Raw genomic sequence first — 21,680 nt, forward strand, 5'->3', positions numbered from 1 at the left:
GGCCACACTTGGAGTATAGTGTTCAATTCTGGTCGCCACACTACCAGAAGGATGTGGAGGCTTTAGAGAGGGCGCAGTAGAGATTTACCAGGATGTTGCCTGTTATGGAGGGCATAAGCTATGAGGAGCGATTGAATAAACTCGGTTTGTTCTCACTGGAACGAAGGAGGTTGAGGGGCGACCTGATAGAGGTATACAAAATTATGAGGGGCATAGACAGAGTGGATAGTCAGAGGCTTTTCCCCAGGGTAGAGGGGTCAATTACTAGGGGGCATAGGTTTAAGGTGAGAGGGGCAAGGTTTAGAGTAGATGTACGAGGCAAGTTTTTTACGCAGAGGGTAGTGGGTGCCTGGAACTCGCTACCGGAGGAGGTAGTGGAAGCAGGGACGATAGGGACATTTAAGGGCATCTTGACAAATATATGAATAGGATGGGAATAGAGGGATACGGACCCAGGAAGTGTAGAAGATTGTAGTTTAGTTGGGCAGTATGGTCGGCACGGGCTTGGAGGGCCGAAGGGCCTGTTCCTGTGCTGTACATTTCTTTGTTCTTTGTTCTTTTGTTCAGGCGGGTTGTGTTATGAGGAGAGTTTAGGATTGTATCTGCTGGAGTTTAGAAGAGCAAGGGGCAACTTGATCAAAACCTTTAGGATCTTGAGGGGTATTGGCAGGGTGGATGTGGGGAGGATGTTCCTCTTGTGGGAGAATCTAGAACTTGGGGTCACTGTTTAAAAATACAGGTTTGTTCATTTAAGGCAGGGACGTGGAGAGATTTCTTCCCTCAGAGGAATCCTCTTCCTCAAAAGGCAGTGGAAGCTGAGTCTTTGAATATTTTAAGGCAGAGCTAGACAGATTCTTGATTAACAAGGGGGTGAAAGGTCATCGGGGCTAAGGCAGGAATGTGGAGTTGAGGTAATAATCAGATCAGCCGTGATCTTATTGAATGGCGGAGCAGGCTCGAGGGGCCGAGTGGCCTACTCCTGCTCCTAATTTGTATGTTCGTAAAGGTCAAGTAACAAAGTGGGCACCTCAACATGAAGGGGCTCACTCACATAACTTTTTTTTTTAAATCAACTCGGGGGTGGGGGGGGGGGGGGGGGGGGGGAGTGGCGGGTAGGCCTGCCTGGCACTCTGCACCCTCCCCAGCCTGCTGATGGGTGCCCACTTCCAGGCATATGAATTGATCCCTATTGGTCAATATGTCTGTGAGGGTACAAAACCTACTGTCAGCTCACCCAAAGTATTTGAATGAGGCCAGCGGATGAATTTCAGGGTGAGGTCTGAGCTCCCTAGTCTGCATGCCATTGGTTATGCACTCAAAAACTTGGAGGGATTTAACTTGCTTGCGGACCAGATTCAGGAATCTTCCAATAAGTTGTGTTAAAGGACCTTATACAGTGAGCTCCTGATTTCAATCATGTTGCAGTATCAGGCTCCTTACTGCCATTTAAGCTATGGATGCTACAATAAACTATTTATCAGTAGAGTGTATTTCTCTTATTGAAGCACAGGAGAGCAGTGGAAGCTGCAACACATGTCTGTTCCTTTGACAGCAGTCTTTTGAGTGGCGGTCCAGAAGCACATGGAAGAATAGACCTTTTGATGATCTTCGAGTGCAAATGAAGATATTTGTTGGTGGCCTTCATGTCGTGTTAGGGGTGGTACTAGATGCCGAGAAAAGCCCCATTTCATGCAGCAGCAATGTGCATTTAGAGGTTCACGGACCTTTAGGTTGGCTGGCCTTCCAACACCGACAGGCAGACAGACTGATCGATCTGCTTATAACAACCACCAGATGTCCGCAAGTGCTCAGCCAATAAAGTACTTTTTGGTCCCTTTGTCTAAGGAAAGATATACCGGCCTTGGAGGCCGTTCAGAGAAAGTTCACTCAGTTTATCCCAGGAATGATGGGATTTTCATATGAGGAGAGGTTAGAACATAGACCATTACAGTGCAGTACAGGCCCTTCGGCCCTCGATGTTGCGCCGACCTGTGAAACCACTCTAAAGCCCATCTACACTATTCCCTTATCGTCCATATGTCTATCCAATGACCATTTGAATGCCCTTAGTGTTGGCGAGTCCACTACTGTTGCAGGAAGGGCATTCCACGCCCTTACAAACCCTTGGGTCCAGGTTGAGTAGGTTGGGCCTGTACTTAATGGAGTTTAGAAGAATTAGAGGCGACCTTATTGAGAGATGAATGGATTCTCAAGGAGCTTGACAGGGTAGATACTGAGAGCCTGTTTCTCCTTGTGGGGGCGTCTCGGACCAGTGGGCATAGTCTCAGAGTAAGGGATCGACCATTGAAGTCGGAGATGAGGAGGTATTTCTTCTCTCAGAGGGTAGCGAATCTGTGAAATTCTTTACTGCAAAGGGCTGTAGAGGCGAGTCGCTTAGCATATTCAAGGCTGAGATAGACAGATTTTTAATCAGTAAGGGAATCAAGGGTTATGGGATGAAGGCAGGAAAGTGGAATTGAAGATTATATCAGGTTAATCATGATTTCATTGAATGGCACAGCAGACCTGATGGGCTGAATGGCCTACTTATGCTTCTATGTCTTTTGGTCTTATGACTGAAGTGTAGACACTGTTGCAATTGTAGGAAACATGATAACCAATTTGCAAACAGCAAATTTTACAGGCAGCAAAGTGATCATGACTGGACAGCTTAGCTTGTGATGTTGATTGAGGGATGAATATTGGCCAGGACACCAAGGATAATCCTGCTCATCTTTGAAATAGAGGCATGGGATCCTCTCACATCTACTTGAGCAGGCCTCAGTTTAGCGTCTCACCCAAAAGATGGTAACTCCAATTATGTTTTTTTTTTGTGCTCAAGACCTTGAGTGGGACTTGAACCCAGGACCTTGTGATTCAAGAGAGGAGAGTGCTGCCAACTGTGAGACAGCTGGCAATGTCATTGCCAATCTAATGCCACTTTAATGCTGGGTTATAGATTGCCGTGGGCTAGAAGCTCAGATACCTTGTAAAAAAGTATTGATAATCTATACTGCAAGCAGATAACAATAGAAGTGTAACTCTCTTCAGATTCTAACTATTGGACACATATCTACTTAAATAATAACTAGAATAAAATGTGTGCAACAGATGGCAACTGGAGTGTTTGTGCATTTAGCAGCCAGCTAAATGTTAGAGGAAACCACCCTCATGGGCAGTAGAGAAAACAGGAGAAAAATATATTGGGGGGGGGGGGGGGGAGAGAGAATAACTTACTCCTGAATAATCATTTCAAAATTGAGGACAGGTAGCTTCACTTTGGCTCCCTGTGGATTGAAATCATGCTGTGTAATGTTAGTAATGCAGGTTTCAATGGACAAAGGAATCGCATATCAGCGTGTTAAGCTTTTGCTAACATTTTTCAGTGAGATTTAAACTCATTTAATTTTGACTGCCCCGTTACACATGGAACTTTGCAGCTGCTTCTGTGGCAGTAACTCCCCTGTGAGAATTGTTGCCTTAATCTACCATAGGTTCAAAGGTGAAGTGGATACTTGGCCAGCATAAGACCATTGACAGATTACTTGTTTTATATTATCATTTGAATACTTTGTTTTTTTTTTAAAAGTGGATCAGACAAGATGGTTATCCTGAACCCAAATCTAAAGTGAAAATTTCCAGTACTTCTAATCATGGCAAATCTCTCCCCGCCGCCCCCCACCATCTCCCCCAAAAAATGGTATTGCATCATTCAGATAAAATTAAGATGGTTTGGGTTGGTGTGTTTTAAATTTCAAGCATTCTGGAAAAGTATTTATTTCTAAGTTCCGGGCATATTTGGAATTCCAGTCTCTCTCAAACACTGCCTTTAGCTCCTCGAGAACGGTGGCCTTGCTCATCATACTCCTGCTCTGTTTGTGCTCAATGACCAGGCTCACGCCCGTGTTTTCCGCAAAGTCATTCCCGACCCAGTCAGAGGTACCTGAAAAGCAACACAAGAGAAGTCTCAATTAACAACTCAATTCACCAATCTAGTATTCTGTGCAGAGTTTAAAGCCGCAACGGGGATGGGGCGGTGAGGCATGACCCGGGCTTATTTTATGGTGAGTTTTTGCAACAGCAGAATGTCACAGCTGGTGATTTAATCTACCTTTATATCAGTCAGAAAGGAGACATCCCAACGTATTCTGCGGCCAATGAATTGTTGAAGAATAGTAAAGTTGATCTTTGCAAACCCTTCAGTGGTAAAGTGCCCAATCTGAGAAAGGAGTGGAGCAGCTGCCAAACTGGAAAAGCTTGTAACAATAAGAATATTTAACTGACGCGACGATTTACAGTCTAACTTTCCACAAGGACTGTCAGGATGCTGGTCTCAAAGGTGGTAGAACAAGTTAGCAAGAAAACATCCCAGGTGGGATTCTCCATCCCGCCAGCCCCGTTTTCCGGCAGCCGGCAAATGGAATTTCCCATTGTGGCCATCCCACGCCGTGGAAAAACCCGCGGGAGTGGGTGCACTGCTGGCGAAGCGGAGGATCCCGCCGATGGAGAATCCCGCCACCCATCTATACTTAGGAGACACAGTGACCTGTTGGAGGGGGAACAATGAGCTACAAAGGCACAAAGACACCTTGACCACGTGATTTCCCAAAATTGTCCAGATTCTGCGATGATCCCAATGGGTTGGAAGTTAGCAAATACAATGCCGCTGCTCAAGAAAGAAAGGAGGGAGAAAACAGGGAAGTACAGACCAGTTACCGTGACATCAAAGTTTGGGATACTGCTGGAATCAATTATTAAATAAGCGGTAACAGGCAATTTAGAAAACCATAATTTTATTAGGCAGAGCCAACACGGCTTTCTGAGAGGAACAATCATGTTTGATTAAACCATGAGACTTTAATGAGAATATAACTGATGCACGATCAATTGCACAAAGACCACAAAGTTGGGTACAACTGTGGCTTTATTACAGTCAGATGCGTGGCCTCCTGCTGCAGCTGGCGAATTGGCAGGGCACTGGAGGTCACGCATATTTATACAGTTCTCCGTGGGCTGAGCCAGCCGGCAGGAGCTACCGGAGAACCTATGTTGCAGGTCCTACCTTACATCTCCTATTACAGTGGTTCACCACATTCACCCCCTGTTAAAAATGAGTCCGGCGGGGGTGACGTGAAACTATATACAAATAGTGCAATTATGTACAGTGGTAAGAAAAAGAAAAGCCCATGTTGACGGTCCGGAGTCCGTCAAAGGTTCAGCCGGTCCGGTGCTTTGGTGCTTCGTTGGGAGCGGCGTAACGGTTTAATAGAATTTATAGAATTTACAGTGCAGAAGGAGGCCATTCGACCCATCGAGTCTGCACCAGCTCTTGGAAAGAGCACCCTACCCAAGTCCACACCTCCACCCTATTCCCATAACCCAGTAACCCCACCCAAAACTAAGGGCAATTCTGGACACCAAGGGCAATTTATCATGGCCAATCCACCTAACCGGTGGCGGCGAAGTTGGTGCTGGCGATGGTGGAGGTGGCACCGATGGCGGTGGTGGCGGTGCTGATGCTGGCCAGTCATCGGGGAACTCCGGGAGCGTGCCGAAGTCCTCTTCATCCTCTTGTGCGGAAAAGTGTGGGGGGGGTTCTGGTGGGGTCAACATTGGCGGTGCGGTGGGAGGGGGTGTGTGTTGGGGTGGAACCTGACGGTGCCAGGTCCCTGAGTGAGACAGTATCTTGGCGGCCGTCGGGGAACTCAACGTAGGCATATTGAGGGTTTGCGTGGAGCAGGTGAACCCTGTCCACCAAGGGGCCTTGTGGAGTCGGACGTGCCTCCGGAGAAGGACCGGTCCTGGAGCTGCGAGCCAAGTCGGGAGCGACACCCCGGATGTGGACTTCCTGGGGAAGCTAAAAACACGTTCATGGGGTGTGTTATTAGTGGTGGTGCACAATAGTGACCGGATGGAGTGCAGAGCGTCAGGGAGGACCTCCTGCCAGCGAGAGGCTTGGAGGTTCCTGGACCGTAGGACCAGCTGGATGGCCCTCCAAACCGTCCCATTCTCCCCTTCTACTAGCCCGTTTCCCCGGGGGTTGTAGCTGGTCATCCTGCTGGAGGCCATACCCCTGTTGAGCAGGAACTGATGCAGCTCATCGCTCATGAATGAGAATCCCCTGTCACTGTGGATGTAGGCGGGGAAACCGAACAGAGCGAAGGTGGTGCTGAGGGCCTTGATGACGGTGGCAGACGTCATATCGGGGCATGGGATGGCGAAGGGGAATCTGGAGTGCTCATCGACCACACTGAGAATGTATGTGTTACGGTCGGTGGAGGGGAGGTGCCCTTTGGAATCCACGCTGAGGCGTTCAAAGGGGCGGGAAGCCTTCACCAGGCGCGCATGGTCCGGCCGGTAGAAGTGTGGCTTGCAGTCCGCACAGACTTGGCAGTCCCTGGTGACTGTCTGTACTTCCTCGATGGAGGAGGGCAGATTGTGAGCTTTGACCAGATGATACAATCGAGTGACAAAGGCTGTCGTGTAGGGCCCTGAGTTGGTCCACTTGTGCGCTGGCACATGTACCTCGGGAGAGGGCGTCTGGGGGCTCATTGAGTTTACCGGGGTGATACAAAATCTCGTAATTATAGGTGGAGAGCTCGATCCTCCACCACAAGATTTTATCATTTTTGATCTTGCCCCGCTGTCTGTTATTGAACATGAAGGCTACCGACCATTGGTCCGTAAGGACAGTGCATCTCTTACCGGCCAGGTAATGCCTCCAATGCCGCACAGCTTCACCGATAGCTTGGGCCTCCTTTTCGACGGATGAGTGTCGAATTTCAGAGGCATGAATGGTGCGGGAAAAGAATGCCACAGGTCTGTCTGCCTGGTTTAGAGTGGCGGCAAGGGCGACGTCTGAAGAGTCGCTTTCCAGTTGGAAAGGCAGTGACTCGTCCACTGCGCATATCCCGGCCTTGGCGATTTCTGCTCTGATGCGGGCGAAAGCGTGTTGTGCCTCGGCCGCGAGGGGGAATTGGGTGGACTGAATGAGTGGGTGGGCCTTGTCCGCATAGTTTGGGACCCACTCGGCGTAGTAGGAAAAGAACCCCAGGCAGCGTTTGAGGGCCTTGGGGCAGTGGGGGAGGGGAAGCTCCATGAGGGGGCGCATGCGGTCGGGGTCGGGCCCGAGAAGTCCGTTTTGAACTACATAGCCGAGAATGGCTAACCGGGTCGTGCTGAACACACACTTCTCTTTGTTATAGGTCAGGTTGAGAAGAGTGGCAGTGCGGAGGAATTTATCGAGGTTGGCATCGTGGTCCTGCTGGTCATGGCCGCAGATGGTGACATTATCTAAGTACGGAAAGGTGGCCCGCAAACCGTATTGGTCGACCATTTGGTCCATCTCCTTTTGGAAGACCGAGACCCCATTTGTGACACCGAAAGGGACCCTAAGGAAGTGATAGAGGTGACCGTCCGCCTCGAAGGCCGTGTATGGCCGGTCCGACTTCCGGATGGGGAGCTGGTGGTAGGCGGATTTCAGGTCAATTGTTGAGAAGACCCGGTACTGTAAAGCCACAGTTTTACCCAACTTTAGTCTTTGTGCAATTGATCGTGCATCAATTTATTACAGTCAGGTGCGTGGCCTCCTGCTGCAGCTGGCGAAATAGCAGGGCACTGGAGGTCATGCATATTTATAGTTCTCAGTGGGCGGAGCCAGCCGGCAGGAGCTACCGGCGAACCTGTAGTGCAGGTCCTACCTTACATCTCCTAATACAGTGGTTCACCACAATAACGAGGTAGATCAAGGGGAACCAATGGATGCAGTTAATCTGGATTTCCAAAAAGCATTTGATAAGAGGTCAAAAGGCAGATTGTTGCACAGCGTAAGAACTAGCACAATTGGTGGTCATATGTCAGAAAAGACAGGAGGATTGGTAAAAGGACAGAAAACAGGAAGTCAGAAGAAACAACCCTTTTTTTTTGGTAGGGCAGATATTTCAAAGATCAATCTGGGCCGTCAGCTATTTACAATCTATATTAAGACTCAGATGAAAGGACTGAGTGTAATGTACCCAAGTTTACTGACAATACAAAACTAGGTGGGCAGTAATTTGCGAGGCGAATACTGAAATGAAAAATGAAAATCGCTTATTGTCACAAGTAGGCTTCAAATGAAATTACTGTGAAAAGTCCCTAGTCGCCACATTCCGGCGCCTGTTCGGGGAGGCTGGTACAGGAATTGAACCGTGCTGCTGGCCTGCCTTGGTCTGCTTTAAAAGCCAGCGATTTAGCCCTGTGCTAAACCAGCCCCTATATACTAAGGGCTTGCATAGATATGTCAGGTCAGTGAGCAAGAAGGTGGTGCATGGGGTATAATGTGGGGAACCGTGAGGTTAATAACTTTGCAAGTGAGAATTTTAAAAAACAATTTTTAAATGGTGAGAAACCATTAATGCAAGTGTTCAGAGGGATTTGGATGGGCTTGTATGTAAAACACAATAATTAACTTGCAGGTACAGCAAGCAGGGGAATGGTATGTTAGCTTTTATTGCAACGTTCTGCTGAAAGATTACAGACATGAAATATCGGATTGGACTTTACAGGGTGTCATGTTGTCTGCCCCCTCAACTAAAATGTCAATCAGGAGCCCATCAATGAAAAGGATGGCTACCCTGCAGCCATTTTATGCTGAAGGGGCGTTAATTGGCTCAGGGTATGGGGCCTGCCCCGAACTGGGGAGCAGGCCCCACCGTTGAGAGCTTCTGGCTATTCCCATTGGCCGGCAGCTCTGTAGTCCCAGCAGTGCCGGTTTCAAACGGTGACCACTGCTGACTCTCCCGAAAGAAGATGATGTTATGGAGCTGGACATCAGTCAAGGTTGTGGTATTCTTCGGTTGGCAGCACGGCACAACAAGGAGGGTAGGGTGATGGGGACCAGTGGAGTGGGCTCAAGGGGTGTTATGACCTTGAGAGGGTGGGGTGCCCACGATAGGTCAGAAGATCCCTCCTTTCTTGCCCAATAACAGCTTGCCGAGTAAAACCTGCCACCTAGCATAGTCCCCTCCCACTGTGGGTAAAAAAACAGCGGTGCAGAATGAGGCACTTAAATGGCCCAATAATTGGCCACTTAAGGTCCCCAATAGGCTCATGGGTGTTGACCAGGTCACCCAACATCTTCACCACCCATATAAAATGGAAGACAGTCGGGGATGGGCAGGAAAGTGGCCGTCAAGACCACACGCTATATTTTATGAGGCCCCCTTAAAATATGCTGTTGGAGGGCTATAAAACCCAGCCAATCAATAGGTTTGCCTCAATCTTTACGGTGGAGGATACTAGTATACTCCCAATAGTAACAGGTAATGCAGAGGTAATAGAAAGTGAGGAACTTAGAACAATCATCATCAATAGGGAAAAAGTACTAATCAGACTATTGGGATTGAAGGCAGACAAGTCCCCAGGGCCTGATGGTCTACATCCTAGGGTCTCAATAAAATAGCAGTGGAGATAGTGGATTTATTGGTTATAATATTCCAAAATGGGCAGCACGGTTGCGCAGTGGTTAACACTGCTGTCTCATGGCGCCGAGGTCCCAAGTTCGATCCCGGCCCTGGGTCACTGTCCGTGTGGAGTTTTCACAATCGATGATAAATTCTTGGCCACCATTACTTTTTTTTTTAATAAACATTTTATTGAGGTATTTTTTGGTTTTACAACAACGACAAAATAAACAATATATATAAATCTATAAACATAGTGCAAAAAAAAAGCCTGCTACCTCCCTTGCAGGTCCCACCTTTATTAATTCCCTGACTCTAAACTAAATTAACCCCCCCCCCTTTCTGCTGACGATTAATTTTCTGCAAAGAAGTTGACGAACGGTTGCCACCTCCGGGCGAACCCTAACAGTGACCCTCTCAAGGCGAACTTGATTTTCTCCAGACAGAGAAAGCTAGCCATGTTAGTTAGCCAGGTCTCCGACTTCGGGGGCTTTGAGTCCCTCCAAGCTAATAATATCCGTCTCCGGGCTACCAGGGAAGCAAAGGCCAGAACGTCTGTCTCTTTCTCTTCCTGGATTCCCAGATCTTCCAACACTCCGAAAATCGCAACCTCCGGACTCGGTGCCACCCTTGTTTTTAACACCGTGGACATGACATCTGCAAACTCCTGCCAAAATCCCCTAAGCTTCGGACATGTCCAGAACATATGGACATGGTTTGCTGGCCCCCCGCACACCTGCCTTCGACACCAAAGAACCTGCTTATCCGGGCCACTATCATGTGAGCCCGGTGAACAACCTTGAACTGTATCAGGCTGAGCCTGGCACATGTTGTGGACGCGTTGATTCTACGCAACGCATCTGCCCAGAGACCATCCTCTATCTCTCCTCCTAACTCCTCCTTCCATTTGCGCTTCAGCTCCTCGGTCTGCGTGTCCTCTGGCCCCATGGGCTCCTTATAGATATCGGAGACCTTCCCTTCTCGCACCCACACTCTGGAAACTACCCTGTCCTGAATCTCCCTTAGCGGTAGGAGCGGGAAGGTTGAGACCTGTCTGCGCAGGACGTCCCGCGCCTGCAGGTACCTAAATTTGTTTCCCCTCGCCAATCCAAATTTCTCCTCTAGCACCCTCAAGCTAGGAAAGCTCCCTTCTATAAACATATCCCCCATCCTCTTAATTCCTGCTCTCTGCCATCTCCAAAACCCACCGTCCATCTTTCCCGGGGCAAACCGGTGATTATTGCAGATTGGGGACCAGACCGATGCTCCCTCTGCTCCCACATGCTTCCTCCACTGCCCCCAGACTCTCAGGGATGCCACCACCACGGCTGGTGAAGTACTGTGCCGGCGGGAACGGCAAAGGCGCCGTTACCAACGCCCCCATACTAGTGTTCTTGCATGAAGCCGCCTCCATACGCTCCCATGCCGACCCTCCCCCCACCACCCACTTCCTGATCATGGCTATATTCACCACCCAATAATAGTTACTGAAATTTGACAGCGCCAGCCCGCCCTCTCCCCGGCTCCGCTCAATCATCCTCTTTTTTACTTGCGAGGTCTTGCCCGCCCATACAAAGCCAGTGATTACTTTGTTGACCCGTTTAAAAAAGGAGAGGGGGCACCCCTGCCTCCTTTGTATGGGGGGCCAAATTCCCCCAGAATCCTCATGATTTCTTCCATACCCCCCACTGGGTCCGACACATACAGGAGCAGGTCGTCTGCATAAAGTGAGACTCTGTGTTCCACTCCCCCCCCCGGACCAACTCTTTCCAGCCCCTTGAGGCTCTCAGCACAATTGCCAGCGGCTCTATAGCTAGCGCGAACAACAGTGGGGAGAGGGGGCACCCCTGCCTCGTCCCCCGGTGTAACCTAAAATAGTCCAATGTCGTTCTATTCGTCCGTACACTTGCCCCAGGAGCCTGTCTGACCCAATCAATAAAGCCCCGCCCAAATCCGAACCATCCCAGTACCTCCCACAGACATTCCCATTCTACTCAATCAAAAGCCTTCTCTACGTCCATTGCGACCTCCACCTCCCTACCGTCTGGGTGCATCATAATCGCATTTAGCAACCTTCTTACATTGGACACCAATTGCCTTCCCTTAACGAACCCCGTCTGGTCCTCCTCAATCACGTCCGGAACACAATCTTCAATCCTAGAGGCCAAACTTTTGGCCAGCAGTTTGGCGTCCACATTCAATAGGGATATCGGCCTGTAGGATCCACACAGCTCTGGATCCTTATCCCGCTTCAGAATCAGCGAGATCGTGGCCTGTGACATCGTAGGGAGAAGCACCCCTCTCTCCCTTGCCTCATTGGATATCCTCATCAACAGCGGCCCCAATATCCCAGAAAACATTTTGTAGAACTCCGCTGGGTACCCGTCCGGCCCGGGGGCTTTACCCGACTGCATGGCCTTCAGACCCTCCACTATCTCTTCGATCCTGATTGGGGCCCTCAGCCCTTCTACCAGCTCCCCGTCCACCTTCGGGAAATTCAGCCCCCCTAGGAAGTGCCTCATCCCCTCTGGCCCCGGTGGGGGTTCTGACTCATACAGCCTACTGTAAAACTCCTTAAAAGCCTTATTCACCCCTGCTGAATCTCCAACCAGGTTCCCGTCCCCATCCTCTACTTTCCCTATCTCCCTGGCTGCCTCCCTCTTTCGGAGCTGCTGTGCAAGCATTCTGCTGGCCTTCTCTCCGTGCTCATAGATCGCCGCCCTCGCCTTTCTCAGCTGCTCCACCGCCCTCCCAGTTGTTAACAAGCCAAACTCCGCCTGTAGCCTCCATCGTTCCCTTAGAAGCCCTGCCTCTGGGGTCTCCGCATACCTCCTGTCGACCTGTAATATTTCCTTTACCAGTCGGTCCGTCTCTGTCCTGTCTACCTTCTCCCTATGGGCCCGTATCGAGATCAGCTCCCCTCTAACCACCGCCTTCAATGCCTCCCAGACCACCGCTGCTGAAATTTCCCCCGTGTCATTGACCTCCAGGTAATTCTGAATACATTTCCTCAACCGCCCGCACACCTCCTCGTCCGCTAAGAGCCCCACGTCTAATCTCCAGTGCGGGTGCTGATTACTGTCTTTACTAACCCTGTAGGTCAACCCAGTGCGGGGCATGGTCTGAGATTGTGATCGCCGAGTACCCAGTGTCCACCAACCCCGTCAGTAGAGCTCTGCTCAAAATAAAGAAATCAATCCTGGAGTACACTTTATGCACGTGTGAGTAGAAGGAGAACTCCTTCACTCTCGGCTCCACAAATCTCCATGGGTCCACCCCCCCCCTTGCTCCATGAACCCTTTTAGCTCCTTAGCCATTGCTGGCACCCTGCCCGTTTTGAGCTTCACCGGTCTAAACCAGGGACAATAACTGTGTTGAAGTCCCCTCCCATGACCAACCTGTGCGAGTCCAGGTCCGGTATCTTCCCCAGCATCCTCTTTATAAACTCCACATCGTCCCAGTTTGGCGCGTATACATTTACTAACACCCCCTCCAATTTCCCACTGACCACAATGTACCAGCCTCCCCCATCTGAAACTATTCTACCCGCCTCAAACACCACTCGCTTGCTGATCAGGATCGCAACCCCTCTCATCTTTGAGTCCAGTCCTGTGTGGAAAACTTGTCCGACCCAACCTTTCCTTAACCTAATCTGATCAGCTACTCTAAGGTGCGTCTCCTGCAGCATTACCTCAGATGCGCGAACACGCGTGCCCTCTTGACCGACCCATTGAGCCCTCTTACATTCCAGGTGATCAGTCTAGTTGGGGAGCTCATTGCACCCCCCCCCCCCCCCCTCGCCGATCAGCCATCCCCTCTCTTGGGCCAGTCACCAGCCCGCGCCCCGCACCTCCAACGGCCCGCCCCCAGGCAGCCTCCGCCCCCGGCCTCCTCTCTGTCCCTCAGCAACAGTCCCTCCCTCGTCAGCACAACATTTTTCCCCCCTCACCCCCCTCCAGTAACAGCACTAAATAAATTAACCCCTTTGATAAGCCTAACATCTGTGCACCCCCCACTACACTTCCGTAAGCTAGCCTGCCCAGCTAGCTTGGTGGCCCTCGCCCCTGGCGCCAGACAATCTCCCACCTATTGTCCCTTCCCCCCCTCCCGCTCATACATACATATTCAAATGAAAAACAGTCCCAACACAATTGCCCGACAGAGATGAAAAAAAAACCCTAGTTGAACTCAAACAAAGGAAAAGGTCAAGTAAAAGAACCAGCATCTGAACAAACACACCTCCATCCCCCAACAGTGCAAATACAAACTTTTACCTCACTCAGCTCTGCAGCTGGTCCCAGATCCATACAGCAGGCATTACAAATAATGTCCGAAAACCCCCCCGCAAAAATGAAGAAACTTTTTCTTTTCAAAACATAGACGCTACAGCCAAATTCAAAGTTCAAAGTTCTCAGTCCGACACCAGTCCTTTCCTTTGTGTGAAATCCAGCGCTTCCTATGGCGACTCGAAATAGAAATGTTGTTCCTCCTGTGTGACCCTGAGGCGGGCCGGTTACAGCAGACCGAACTTCACGTTTTTCTTGAAAAGGGTCGACCTGATCTGATTGAATCCCGCTCTTCTCCTGGCCACCTCCGCACTCAGGTCTTGATAGATCCGTAGGATACTGTTGTCCATTTGCAGCTCCGTGTCTGCTTGGCCCACTGTAAAACACGCTCCTTATCCAGATATCTGTGGAATCTCACCACCATTGCCCTCGGGGGTGTCTCCCATTCGCAGCTTCCTCGCAAGCCCTCTGTGAGCCCTGTCCACCTCCAAGGGTCGGGGGAATGCCCCATGCCCCAGCAGCTTCTCAAACATGGCCGCTATATATGCCCCAGCGTCCGCTCCTTCGGATCCCTCTGGGAGCCCAACGATCCTCAAGCTCTGCCGACGGGACCTATTCTCTAGGTCCTGCACCTTCTCCAGGAGCCTTTTCTGCTGGTCTCTTAACATCCCCACCTCCACCTCCACTGCTGTTTTATGTTCCTCCTGGTCAGCCAGCGCCTTCTCTACTTTCTGGATCACCCGATCTTGGGCATCCAATCTAAGTTCCAGCCGCGAAATTGCCTCTTTAATCGGGTCCAAGCAGTCCTGTTTCTGCTTGGCGAAGCCCTCCTGGATAACTTGCATCAACTGCTCTGTTGACCGCTGGGTCGACAAGCCCAAGGCCACCATTACTGAGAGTAGCTTTGTTTTCCAGATTTATTTATTGAATTCAAATTCCACCAGCCGCCTCCACATTGAGGCACCCTCGAATAGTACGTAGGTTTGTTTAAGTACAGTGACCTACTCATACTTTTATGTTCTTGTTAGTCTATTCATCAGACTTTGGCTCCAAGTGTCATAAATCTTCAGTGACAGATAACTGACTGCAGATACTGCACTCTGCGAATCTAATATATCCAATTAAGTGTAGTCAATGTTTCATGGAAAACTAATCATCAGCTGAACCCAACGATAAACCAGTAAGCTTGGCGTCACGGCAGAGAAAACAAAACAAATTTTTGCGAGGAGCAGTGTGCTATTTGCTTCCAATGTTCTCGTCCATCGGAAAGCTGGAGGAGGAGCAATTCTCTCCAAATAGCAAAAACAAGCACGATTACGTTATGTTTTTCATCAATGCCATTGTTACAATTGAATCCTCACGAAGGGCTGGCTTTCAACTATACGTCTCAATGGAGAATTCTGTCAACTCTGCACCTGAATTGCAAATTTTCGGGCCGTTGTTATCAAATAAAACACTTAATTCTTCCTTTGCCAACTGCATTGGAACACAAATTGATCTGACCTAAGTGAGATTTGGGTCAATATTCCGCATAAAATTTGTGTCAATGTCTATGGGTGTTGCAGTGAAAGGAGAGGTGAAAGGGTTGAGCTGACAGGGAGAGGTCAAGGGTCGGTGTGGATTAGCAGCCCCTCGTGAGTGAGAGAAACCCTCAGTTCATACTAATCCCACTGTCTCAACAAGAACGAATCCCACTGTCTGTTTACCAACATGACTAAACTCTAAAAGTAAATAGGTGTGAAAAGCTATTCAGACATTTCAGGGGCAAGATCCTGTACAAGTTCCACCTCTCTCTTTCTTACATAATCACAGAATGGCTATAGCGTGAAGGAGGCCATTCAGCCTGCCTGTCCATGCTGGCTCTCGGTTAGAACAACTCACTAGGTTCCCCCTCATCCATATTTCCTCCTCCCCTTAGGGATGCAAGTGTTTCCTTTTCAGATAATTATCCAATTACCTTTAAGTCAGCCTTAATCACACCCTCAGAAAGTACATTCCAGATCCTAACCACTCGCTGCCTAAGTAGGTTTTTCTTCTTCCTCTGCTTCCTTAGCCAATCACCTTAAATTGGTGGCCTCTGGTTCTGGATCCTTAAGCCAATGGGAAGTTTTACCCTCTCTCCCTTGTCTACACCCCTCTCAACCTTCTCTTCTCCAAGGATAGAGGCAGCGGTTCCAATCTATCCTTGTAACTTGTCTTTGGACTGGATCAATAAGTTGAAGGTTGACAGTGAAACTCAGCCCAGCTTAATGTTGGGAAAATTACAGAACTAAGGTTCCAAATTCGATTAGCACTCAGGATGTACTCTCAGCCTAGGATGGCCTGGAGTCAGGCATAATATTAGCAAATTCATGCAGCTCCTGAAAACGGCAGTGGTCAGAATTTCCATCTGCCCCTTCATTGTCTATGGGGGGAGGTGGGGTTGGATGGAAGGATTGTCCACAGATGAATTTCCTGACTCTTCTTCACAGAAGAACAGGTCAATCTATTGGCTGATGTGGGGTACACCAGGATCTCCAGGCCAAGGGCATGAGCTGAAAGACTTTGGAAATGCTGCAAGGACATGTTTTAGGCAAGTCTACAAAGTTCATTATCTGGAACCCACATGTTAGGGTGAAGAGAAGGCAGTAGCATTCCCTCCCTGAGGGCCATCCAGTACCGCATTCCCCACTCCCACAAAGCAGGCACGATACGTCAACATTGACATGGGCAATTGTCAAAGCCATAATTAACGAGCAGGCCCCACCATGACCCCAGTACTCCAGCATGGGCAGGAGTGAATCATGTGATGCTGTCATTTCATGCTCCCAGCAGGAGGTTTTACACATATTGAATTAGAATGTTTATATATTAGAAGCAAATACAAAGTTCACTGTAATTCTGCACAATGGGACGAGTGTGTTTAGGGCTATGAAATGTTCGATACACCTCGAGTGAGTGGGAATCAGTTCAGCTTGCTGGAATTCTGCAGAATGTAAAGCAGTTTTGTACTCTAAACTGTGCATAATGGCAATGAAAGAGAAATTGTTCAGTTAACAAAACTATTGGACGCGATTTTAGGGCCGCGCTGTGCTCGAAAAGCAGCTTGCCCTGGTGCAGCATGGCCGATAGAAGCTCGGAAACCCTCCTCCCGGGGTCTATCCAGCTCGCAATGCCTCACGAGATCTAATGCGATCTCGCGCGCTCGCTATGGAACTTTGTTCCATTTTTATTAAATCCCGCCCATTGGATCAGAACCACAGTGGGACCAAGAACACACCAATCTCTACATAAGTTACATTCACGGGGGAGAGATGGTGGCATAATTGTAAAGCCACTGAACCAGTAATCCTGAGGTCCAGACTAAAGCCCAGGGAACATGGGTTCAAATCTCACCATGGCAGCTGGTGGAATTTAAATTCAATTTGGAAAATATGGAATTTGAAAAGCTGGTCCCAGTGGCCATGAAACTATCATCAATTGTCGTAAAAACCCACCTGGTTCACTAATGAAGGAAATCTGCCGTCTTTACCGGGTCTGGCCCACAGGTGCCTCCATGTAGTTGACTCTTAACTGCCCGCTGAAACAACGGTGCAAGCCACTCAGTTCATGGAGGCAATTAGGGATGGGCAACAAATGCTTACCCTGCCAGCGAGGCCCACGTCCCAATATAGAAAGAAAAGTTAACATTGGGATTAGGCTATTGGACTAGTAATCTAGAGGCCTGGACTAATGATCCAGATATGAGAGTTTAAATCCTAGCCCAGCAGCTGGGAAACTGTGGGAAGAAAAAGACAAGCTAGTATCAGTGATGGTGAACATTAAAACTGCTAGCTGGTCTAAAAAGCCTTCTGGTTCACGAATGTCCTTTAGGGAAGGAAATCTGCCACCCTGACCTGATCTGGCCTACATGACCCACAGCAATGTGGTCAACCCTTTGTGAAACAGGCGAGCAACCCTCACACTTATGTAGGGATGCATAGTAAACGCTGACTTTGCCAGAGTGGCCCACATCCCATCAATGTGCAATTACAAAATATATATTTTGGATTCTGAACCTACTGTGCACGATGCAGAATGTGCTGACAATTAGTCTCACAAACACCAAGAGAGCTTCCAATTCATAGAAGTTTAAACATTGAAATCTCTATCTCTCCATTATTAAAGAATGATGTGGAGATGCGGCGTTGGACTGGGGTGAGCACAGTAAGAAGTCTTACAACACCAGGTTAAAGTCCAACAGATTTGTTTCAAATACTAGCTTTCGGAGCACTGCTCCTTCCTCAGGTGAAAGGTGAAGGGGGGGGGGGGGAGATCCATGGACGTTTGGGCAACCGAGGGTGAAGGAGTTCTCCTTCTACTCACACATGCATAAAGTGTACTCCCGGATTGATTTTTAAAATTTTGAGCAGAGCTCTACTGACGGGGTTGGTGGACACGGGGTACTCGGCGATCACAATCTCAGACCATGCCCCGCACTGGGTTGACCTACAGGTTCGTAAAGACGGTAACCAGCGCCCGCACGAGAGGTTCGACGTGGGACTTTTAGCTGACAAAGAGCTGTGCGGGCGGTTGAGGAAATGTATTCAGAACTACCTGGAAGTCAACACATGGGGGAAGTTTCGGCAGCGGTGGTCTGGGAAGCACTGAAGGCGGTGGTTAGAGGGGAGCTGATCTTGGTACGGGCCCATAGGGAGAAGGTAGGCAGAGCAGAGACAGACAGACTGGTAAAGGAGATAATACAGGTCGACAGGAGGTATGCGGAGACCCCAGAGGCAGGGCTTTTAAATGAACGGCGGAGGCTACAGGCGGAGTTTGGCTTGTTAACTACTGGGAGGGCAGTAGAGCAGCTGAGAAAGGCGAGAGGGGCGATTTATGAGCATGGAGAGAAAGCCAGCAGAATGCTTGCACAGCAGCTTAGAAAGAGGGAGGTAGCCAGGGAGATAGGGAAAGTAGAGGATGGGCACGGGAACCTGGTTGGAGACTCAGCAGGGGTGAATAAGGTGTTTAAGAAGTTTTACTGTAGGCTGTATGGGTCGGAACCCCCAGTAGGGCTGGAGGAGATGAGGCACTTCCTAGGGGGGCTGAATTTCCCAAAGGTGGACGGGGGGCTGTTAGAAGGGCTGGGGGCCCCGATCGGGTTGGAAGACATAGCGGAGGGTCTGAAGGCCATGCAGTCGGGTAAAGCCCCAGGACCGGATGGGTACCCAGTGGAGTGCTATTAAAGTTTTCTGGGATATTGGGGCCGCTGTTGATGAGGACATTCAATGAGGCAAGGGAGAGAGGGGGGCTTCCCCCGACGATGTCACAGGCCATGATTTCAATGATCCTGAAGCGGGAAAAGGACCGGAGCTGTGTGGGTCATGTGTGGGGAAGTTCGCCATGAGTGGGTCAATGTTAGGGTCCGCCCAGAGGTGACAGCCGTTCGTCAACTTCTTTGCGGCAAATTAACCGTCAGCAGAAGGGGGGGGGGGTTAGCTTATTTTAGAGTAGGGGGTTAATAAAGGTGGGACCTGTAAGGGAGGAAGACGGCTTTATGTTTCTAAATTCACGTACATTGTTTACTTTGTTGTTGTTGTAAAACCATAAATAACTCAATTAAAAAAAAAAATTGAAAAAACGGAGGAGGAAGCTTTATCAAAAATGCTTTCGGAACAAAATTAAAGCTGGCCCAAAAGAAGGTTCCAGAAATTTCCTCTTCTTAACCTTGATGAAATGGGAATAGCAAATGGTTTGTGAGAGGAAAATATATCTCAGTGAAGATCAAAAATGTAAAAGAGTATTTGAAATATAAGATATAATCCTATGCTTGGTGATCATTGAGGGCTCTCCACCTCTTTATCGCATATTTTATCATGCGTCATGCAAGCAATTCAAGTTTCTTGGAAGTGAGAATGTTTTTTGCCTGTTTCAATGTTGCTATTGCGAATGAATAATATGAAACTGGCAGCCAATATCCGTCTATCACTTAAATTAATCTCTGGCAGAACAATTCCACAACGCCTTTCAAGAAACAAATTTCTTAAACTTGACAAAAATGTTAATGTATAATTGAAGGTTTTCTACAGGCACCAGCCCAGCATATCCCCATGTTGTGGGAATGTGATGCCCCTACATTGCAAAACATTGGTCGCCTTTTGGTGAATATAAAACTTGCATCAATCAAGACACAGCTACTCAGAACACATATGGTGCACGTCACTACCTCAAAGTAAAATAGTGTTCAGAAAAACATCCCTCTTAAAAAAAAAGCGTCAGAAAGCCTTTAGTTGCCATAACCAGTTTTCTATTTCTTTGGAATCTTGTTTGCTCATTAGTTAGGTACTCCAGCTATGAACTATTTACTCCCTACCTGCCATTAATCACTTCAAGGAATTCGCAGCCCAGCAGCTTACTTGGTTTCTTCGATCTCCAATTGCTGGGGTCAGAGGCAGTGGAAAGATTATGCTTCCTTCCTACAGGACTAGCAATCAAACTGGTCAAATGGATGGGGGTGGGTGGTGCTTAGAGAACATGGGCAGGATGTTGGTCCCAGCGGAGTGGTTGGAGCTAAAAGAAAAAGCCCTGCTGGCCCAGGTGCCGGTTCCAAGCTTCTATCCCACCTCTGGGCCATTTTTGTGGAGGTGGCATCTGGGACCAGCAGGACTACCCATCAGCACATCACAGGTAGCCAAACTGGCTCATTACCAGCCTTATGGAGGCCATTTAAAGGAGACTGACTGGGATTTTCCAGTTGGCCTCCAGGTTCCCATGGATGGTGGGGGGGGGGGGGGGGGGGCGGTATTTGTTTAACTGCCCGGAGGCAGCCTATTAGTGACAGGGAGAAGTACCAGTACTCCAGGTCAGTCTAGAATCTCTCCCAACCTGCCTGGGTGTAGGAGCAGTGACAGGGCACCCCATTCTACCAACCACCCGCCTCTCTATCCAGATAGTGGTGGTCTGGCTGCAAAAGCAATTTTTTAATCAAAAGTTTAAAAAGTTTGGAGGCAGGGTGATTCTATCTTGAAGCATCATCTCGTTTTCTTCCCTTTTATTATAAGCTGCTGCTCTCCCCAGAGTGGAAGGCCTCTGATTGGGCCTCCAGCTTCCAGAGCCTCCCTGCCATCCTTAACTGGGTGACAAGCCCAGCTTCAGGCCAATTAAGGGAATGCCCCCTTGTAAATCACTGAGTGACTGCTACCTTCCAGGCCTGGGTTCGGCACCGGAAAATAAACCCTGCTCCAACAGTGAGTTTGGTTCAGTTGGTGGCACACTTGCCTCTGAATCAGAAGGTCAGAGGCTCAGGCTTCATCATATAATCAAGGCCTACAATATAGTGTTGCACTGTTTGAGGTGCCGTCTTTCAGACACAAATCTGTTGAGGTGGATATAAAAAGTCCATGCCACTGTCTGAAGATAGCAGTGTGATGTGCCTAATATTTGGCCCTCGGCCAACATTACCGAAAAGGATTAATTGGGCACTGATCACACTGCTGCTTGTAAGACCTTGCCATGTGTACATTGTCTATAGTGTTTGGCAACAAAACTGACAACATTAACTGGCTAATGAGCATTTTGGGATGTCCTTAGGCAAAGAAATGCGGTCTTTCATGTCTAAATGGGGAATGATGTATTCCCAAGTACGTTTAGAGCTCTGAGGTTTCCAGAGTGTGGTGCCCATCAATGAATACCAATGGTATCTGATTTACTAATGTTTACTTTACCAGATTACCATCCATGTGGTGAATACAATAATTTACCTCATCACATCAAAGCCTAAGGCTTTGAGAAAAGCTGGTAAATGGTAAATACGTTAATTAAAGTAAAGTCGCCATAGTCCCAGATGGTCATAGGCCCCTTTGAGGGGGAGAGATGACTGGTGGTGATGTAACCTAAGGATCACCTCCCCTCAGGCGAGGGGTGAGGTTGAGAAGGCGGGGTCTTCATGGATAACTTCAGCTGGCATGGGAATTGAACCCATGCTGTTGGCTTT

At 48.8% G+C, this 21,680-nt stretch overlaps 1 protein-coding gene across 1 annotated transcript in view; it reads right to left on the reverse strand.

Moving 5' to 3' along the window:
* Window positions 1-3,232: 3,232 nt before the first annotated feature.
* Window positions 3,233-21,680, reverse strand: part of pld5 (phospholipase D family member 5) — a 210,718-nt gene continuing 192,270 nt past the window's right edge. The window contains exon 10 of the mRNA XM_072512476.1: window positions 3,233-3,943. Within this exon, the coding sequence (XP_072368577.1) occupies window positions 3,723-3,943 (221 nt within the window). The 3' untranslated portion in view covers window positions 3,233-3,722. The remainder of the gene's footprint in view (window positions 3,944-21,680) is intronic.

This window comes from Scyliorhinus torazame, chromosome 1, assembly GCF_047496885.1.
Source record: "Scyliorhinus torazame isolate Kashiwa2021f chromosome 1, sScyTor2.1, whole genome shotgun sequence".
NCBI classification, from domain to species: Eukaryota; Metazoa; Chordata; class Chondrichthyes; order Carcharhiniformes; family Scyliorhinidae; genus Scyliorhinus; species Scyliorhinus torazame.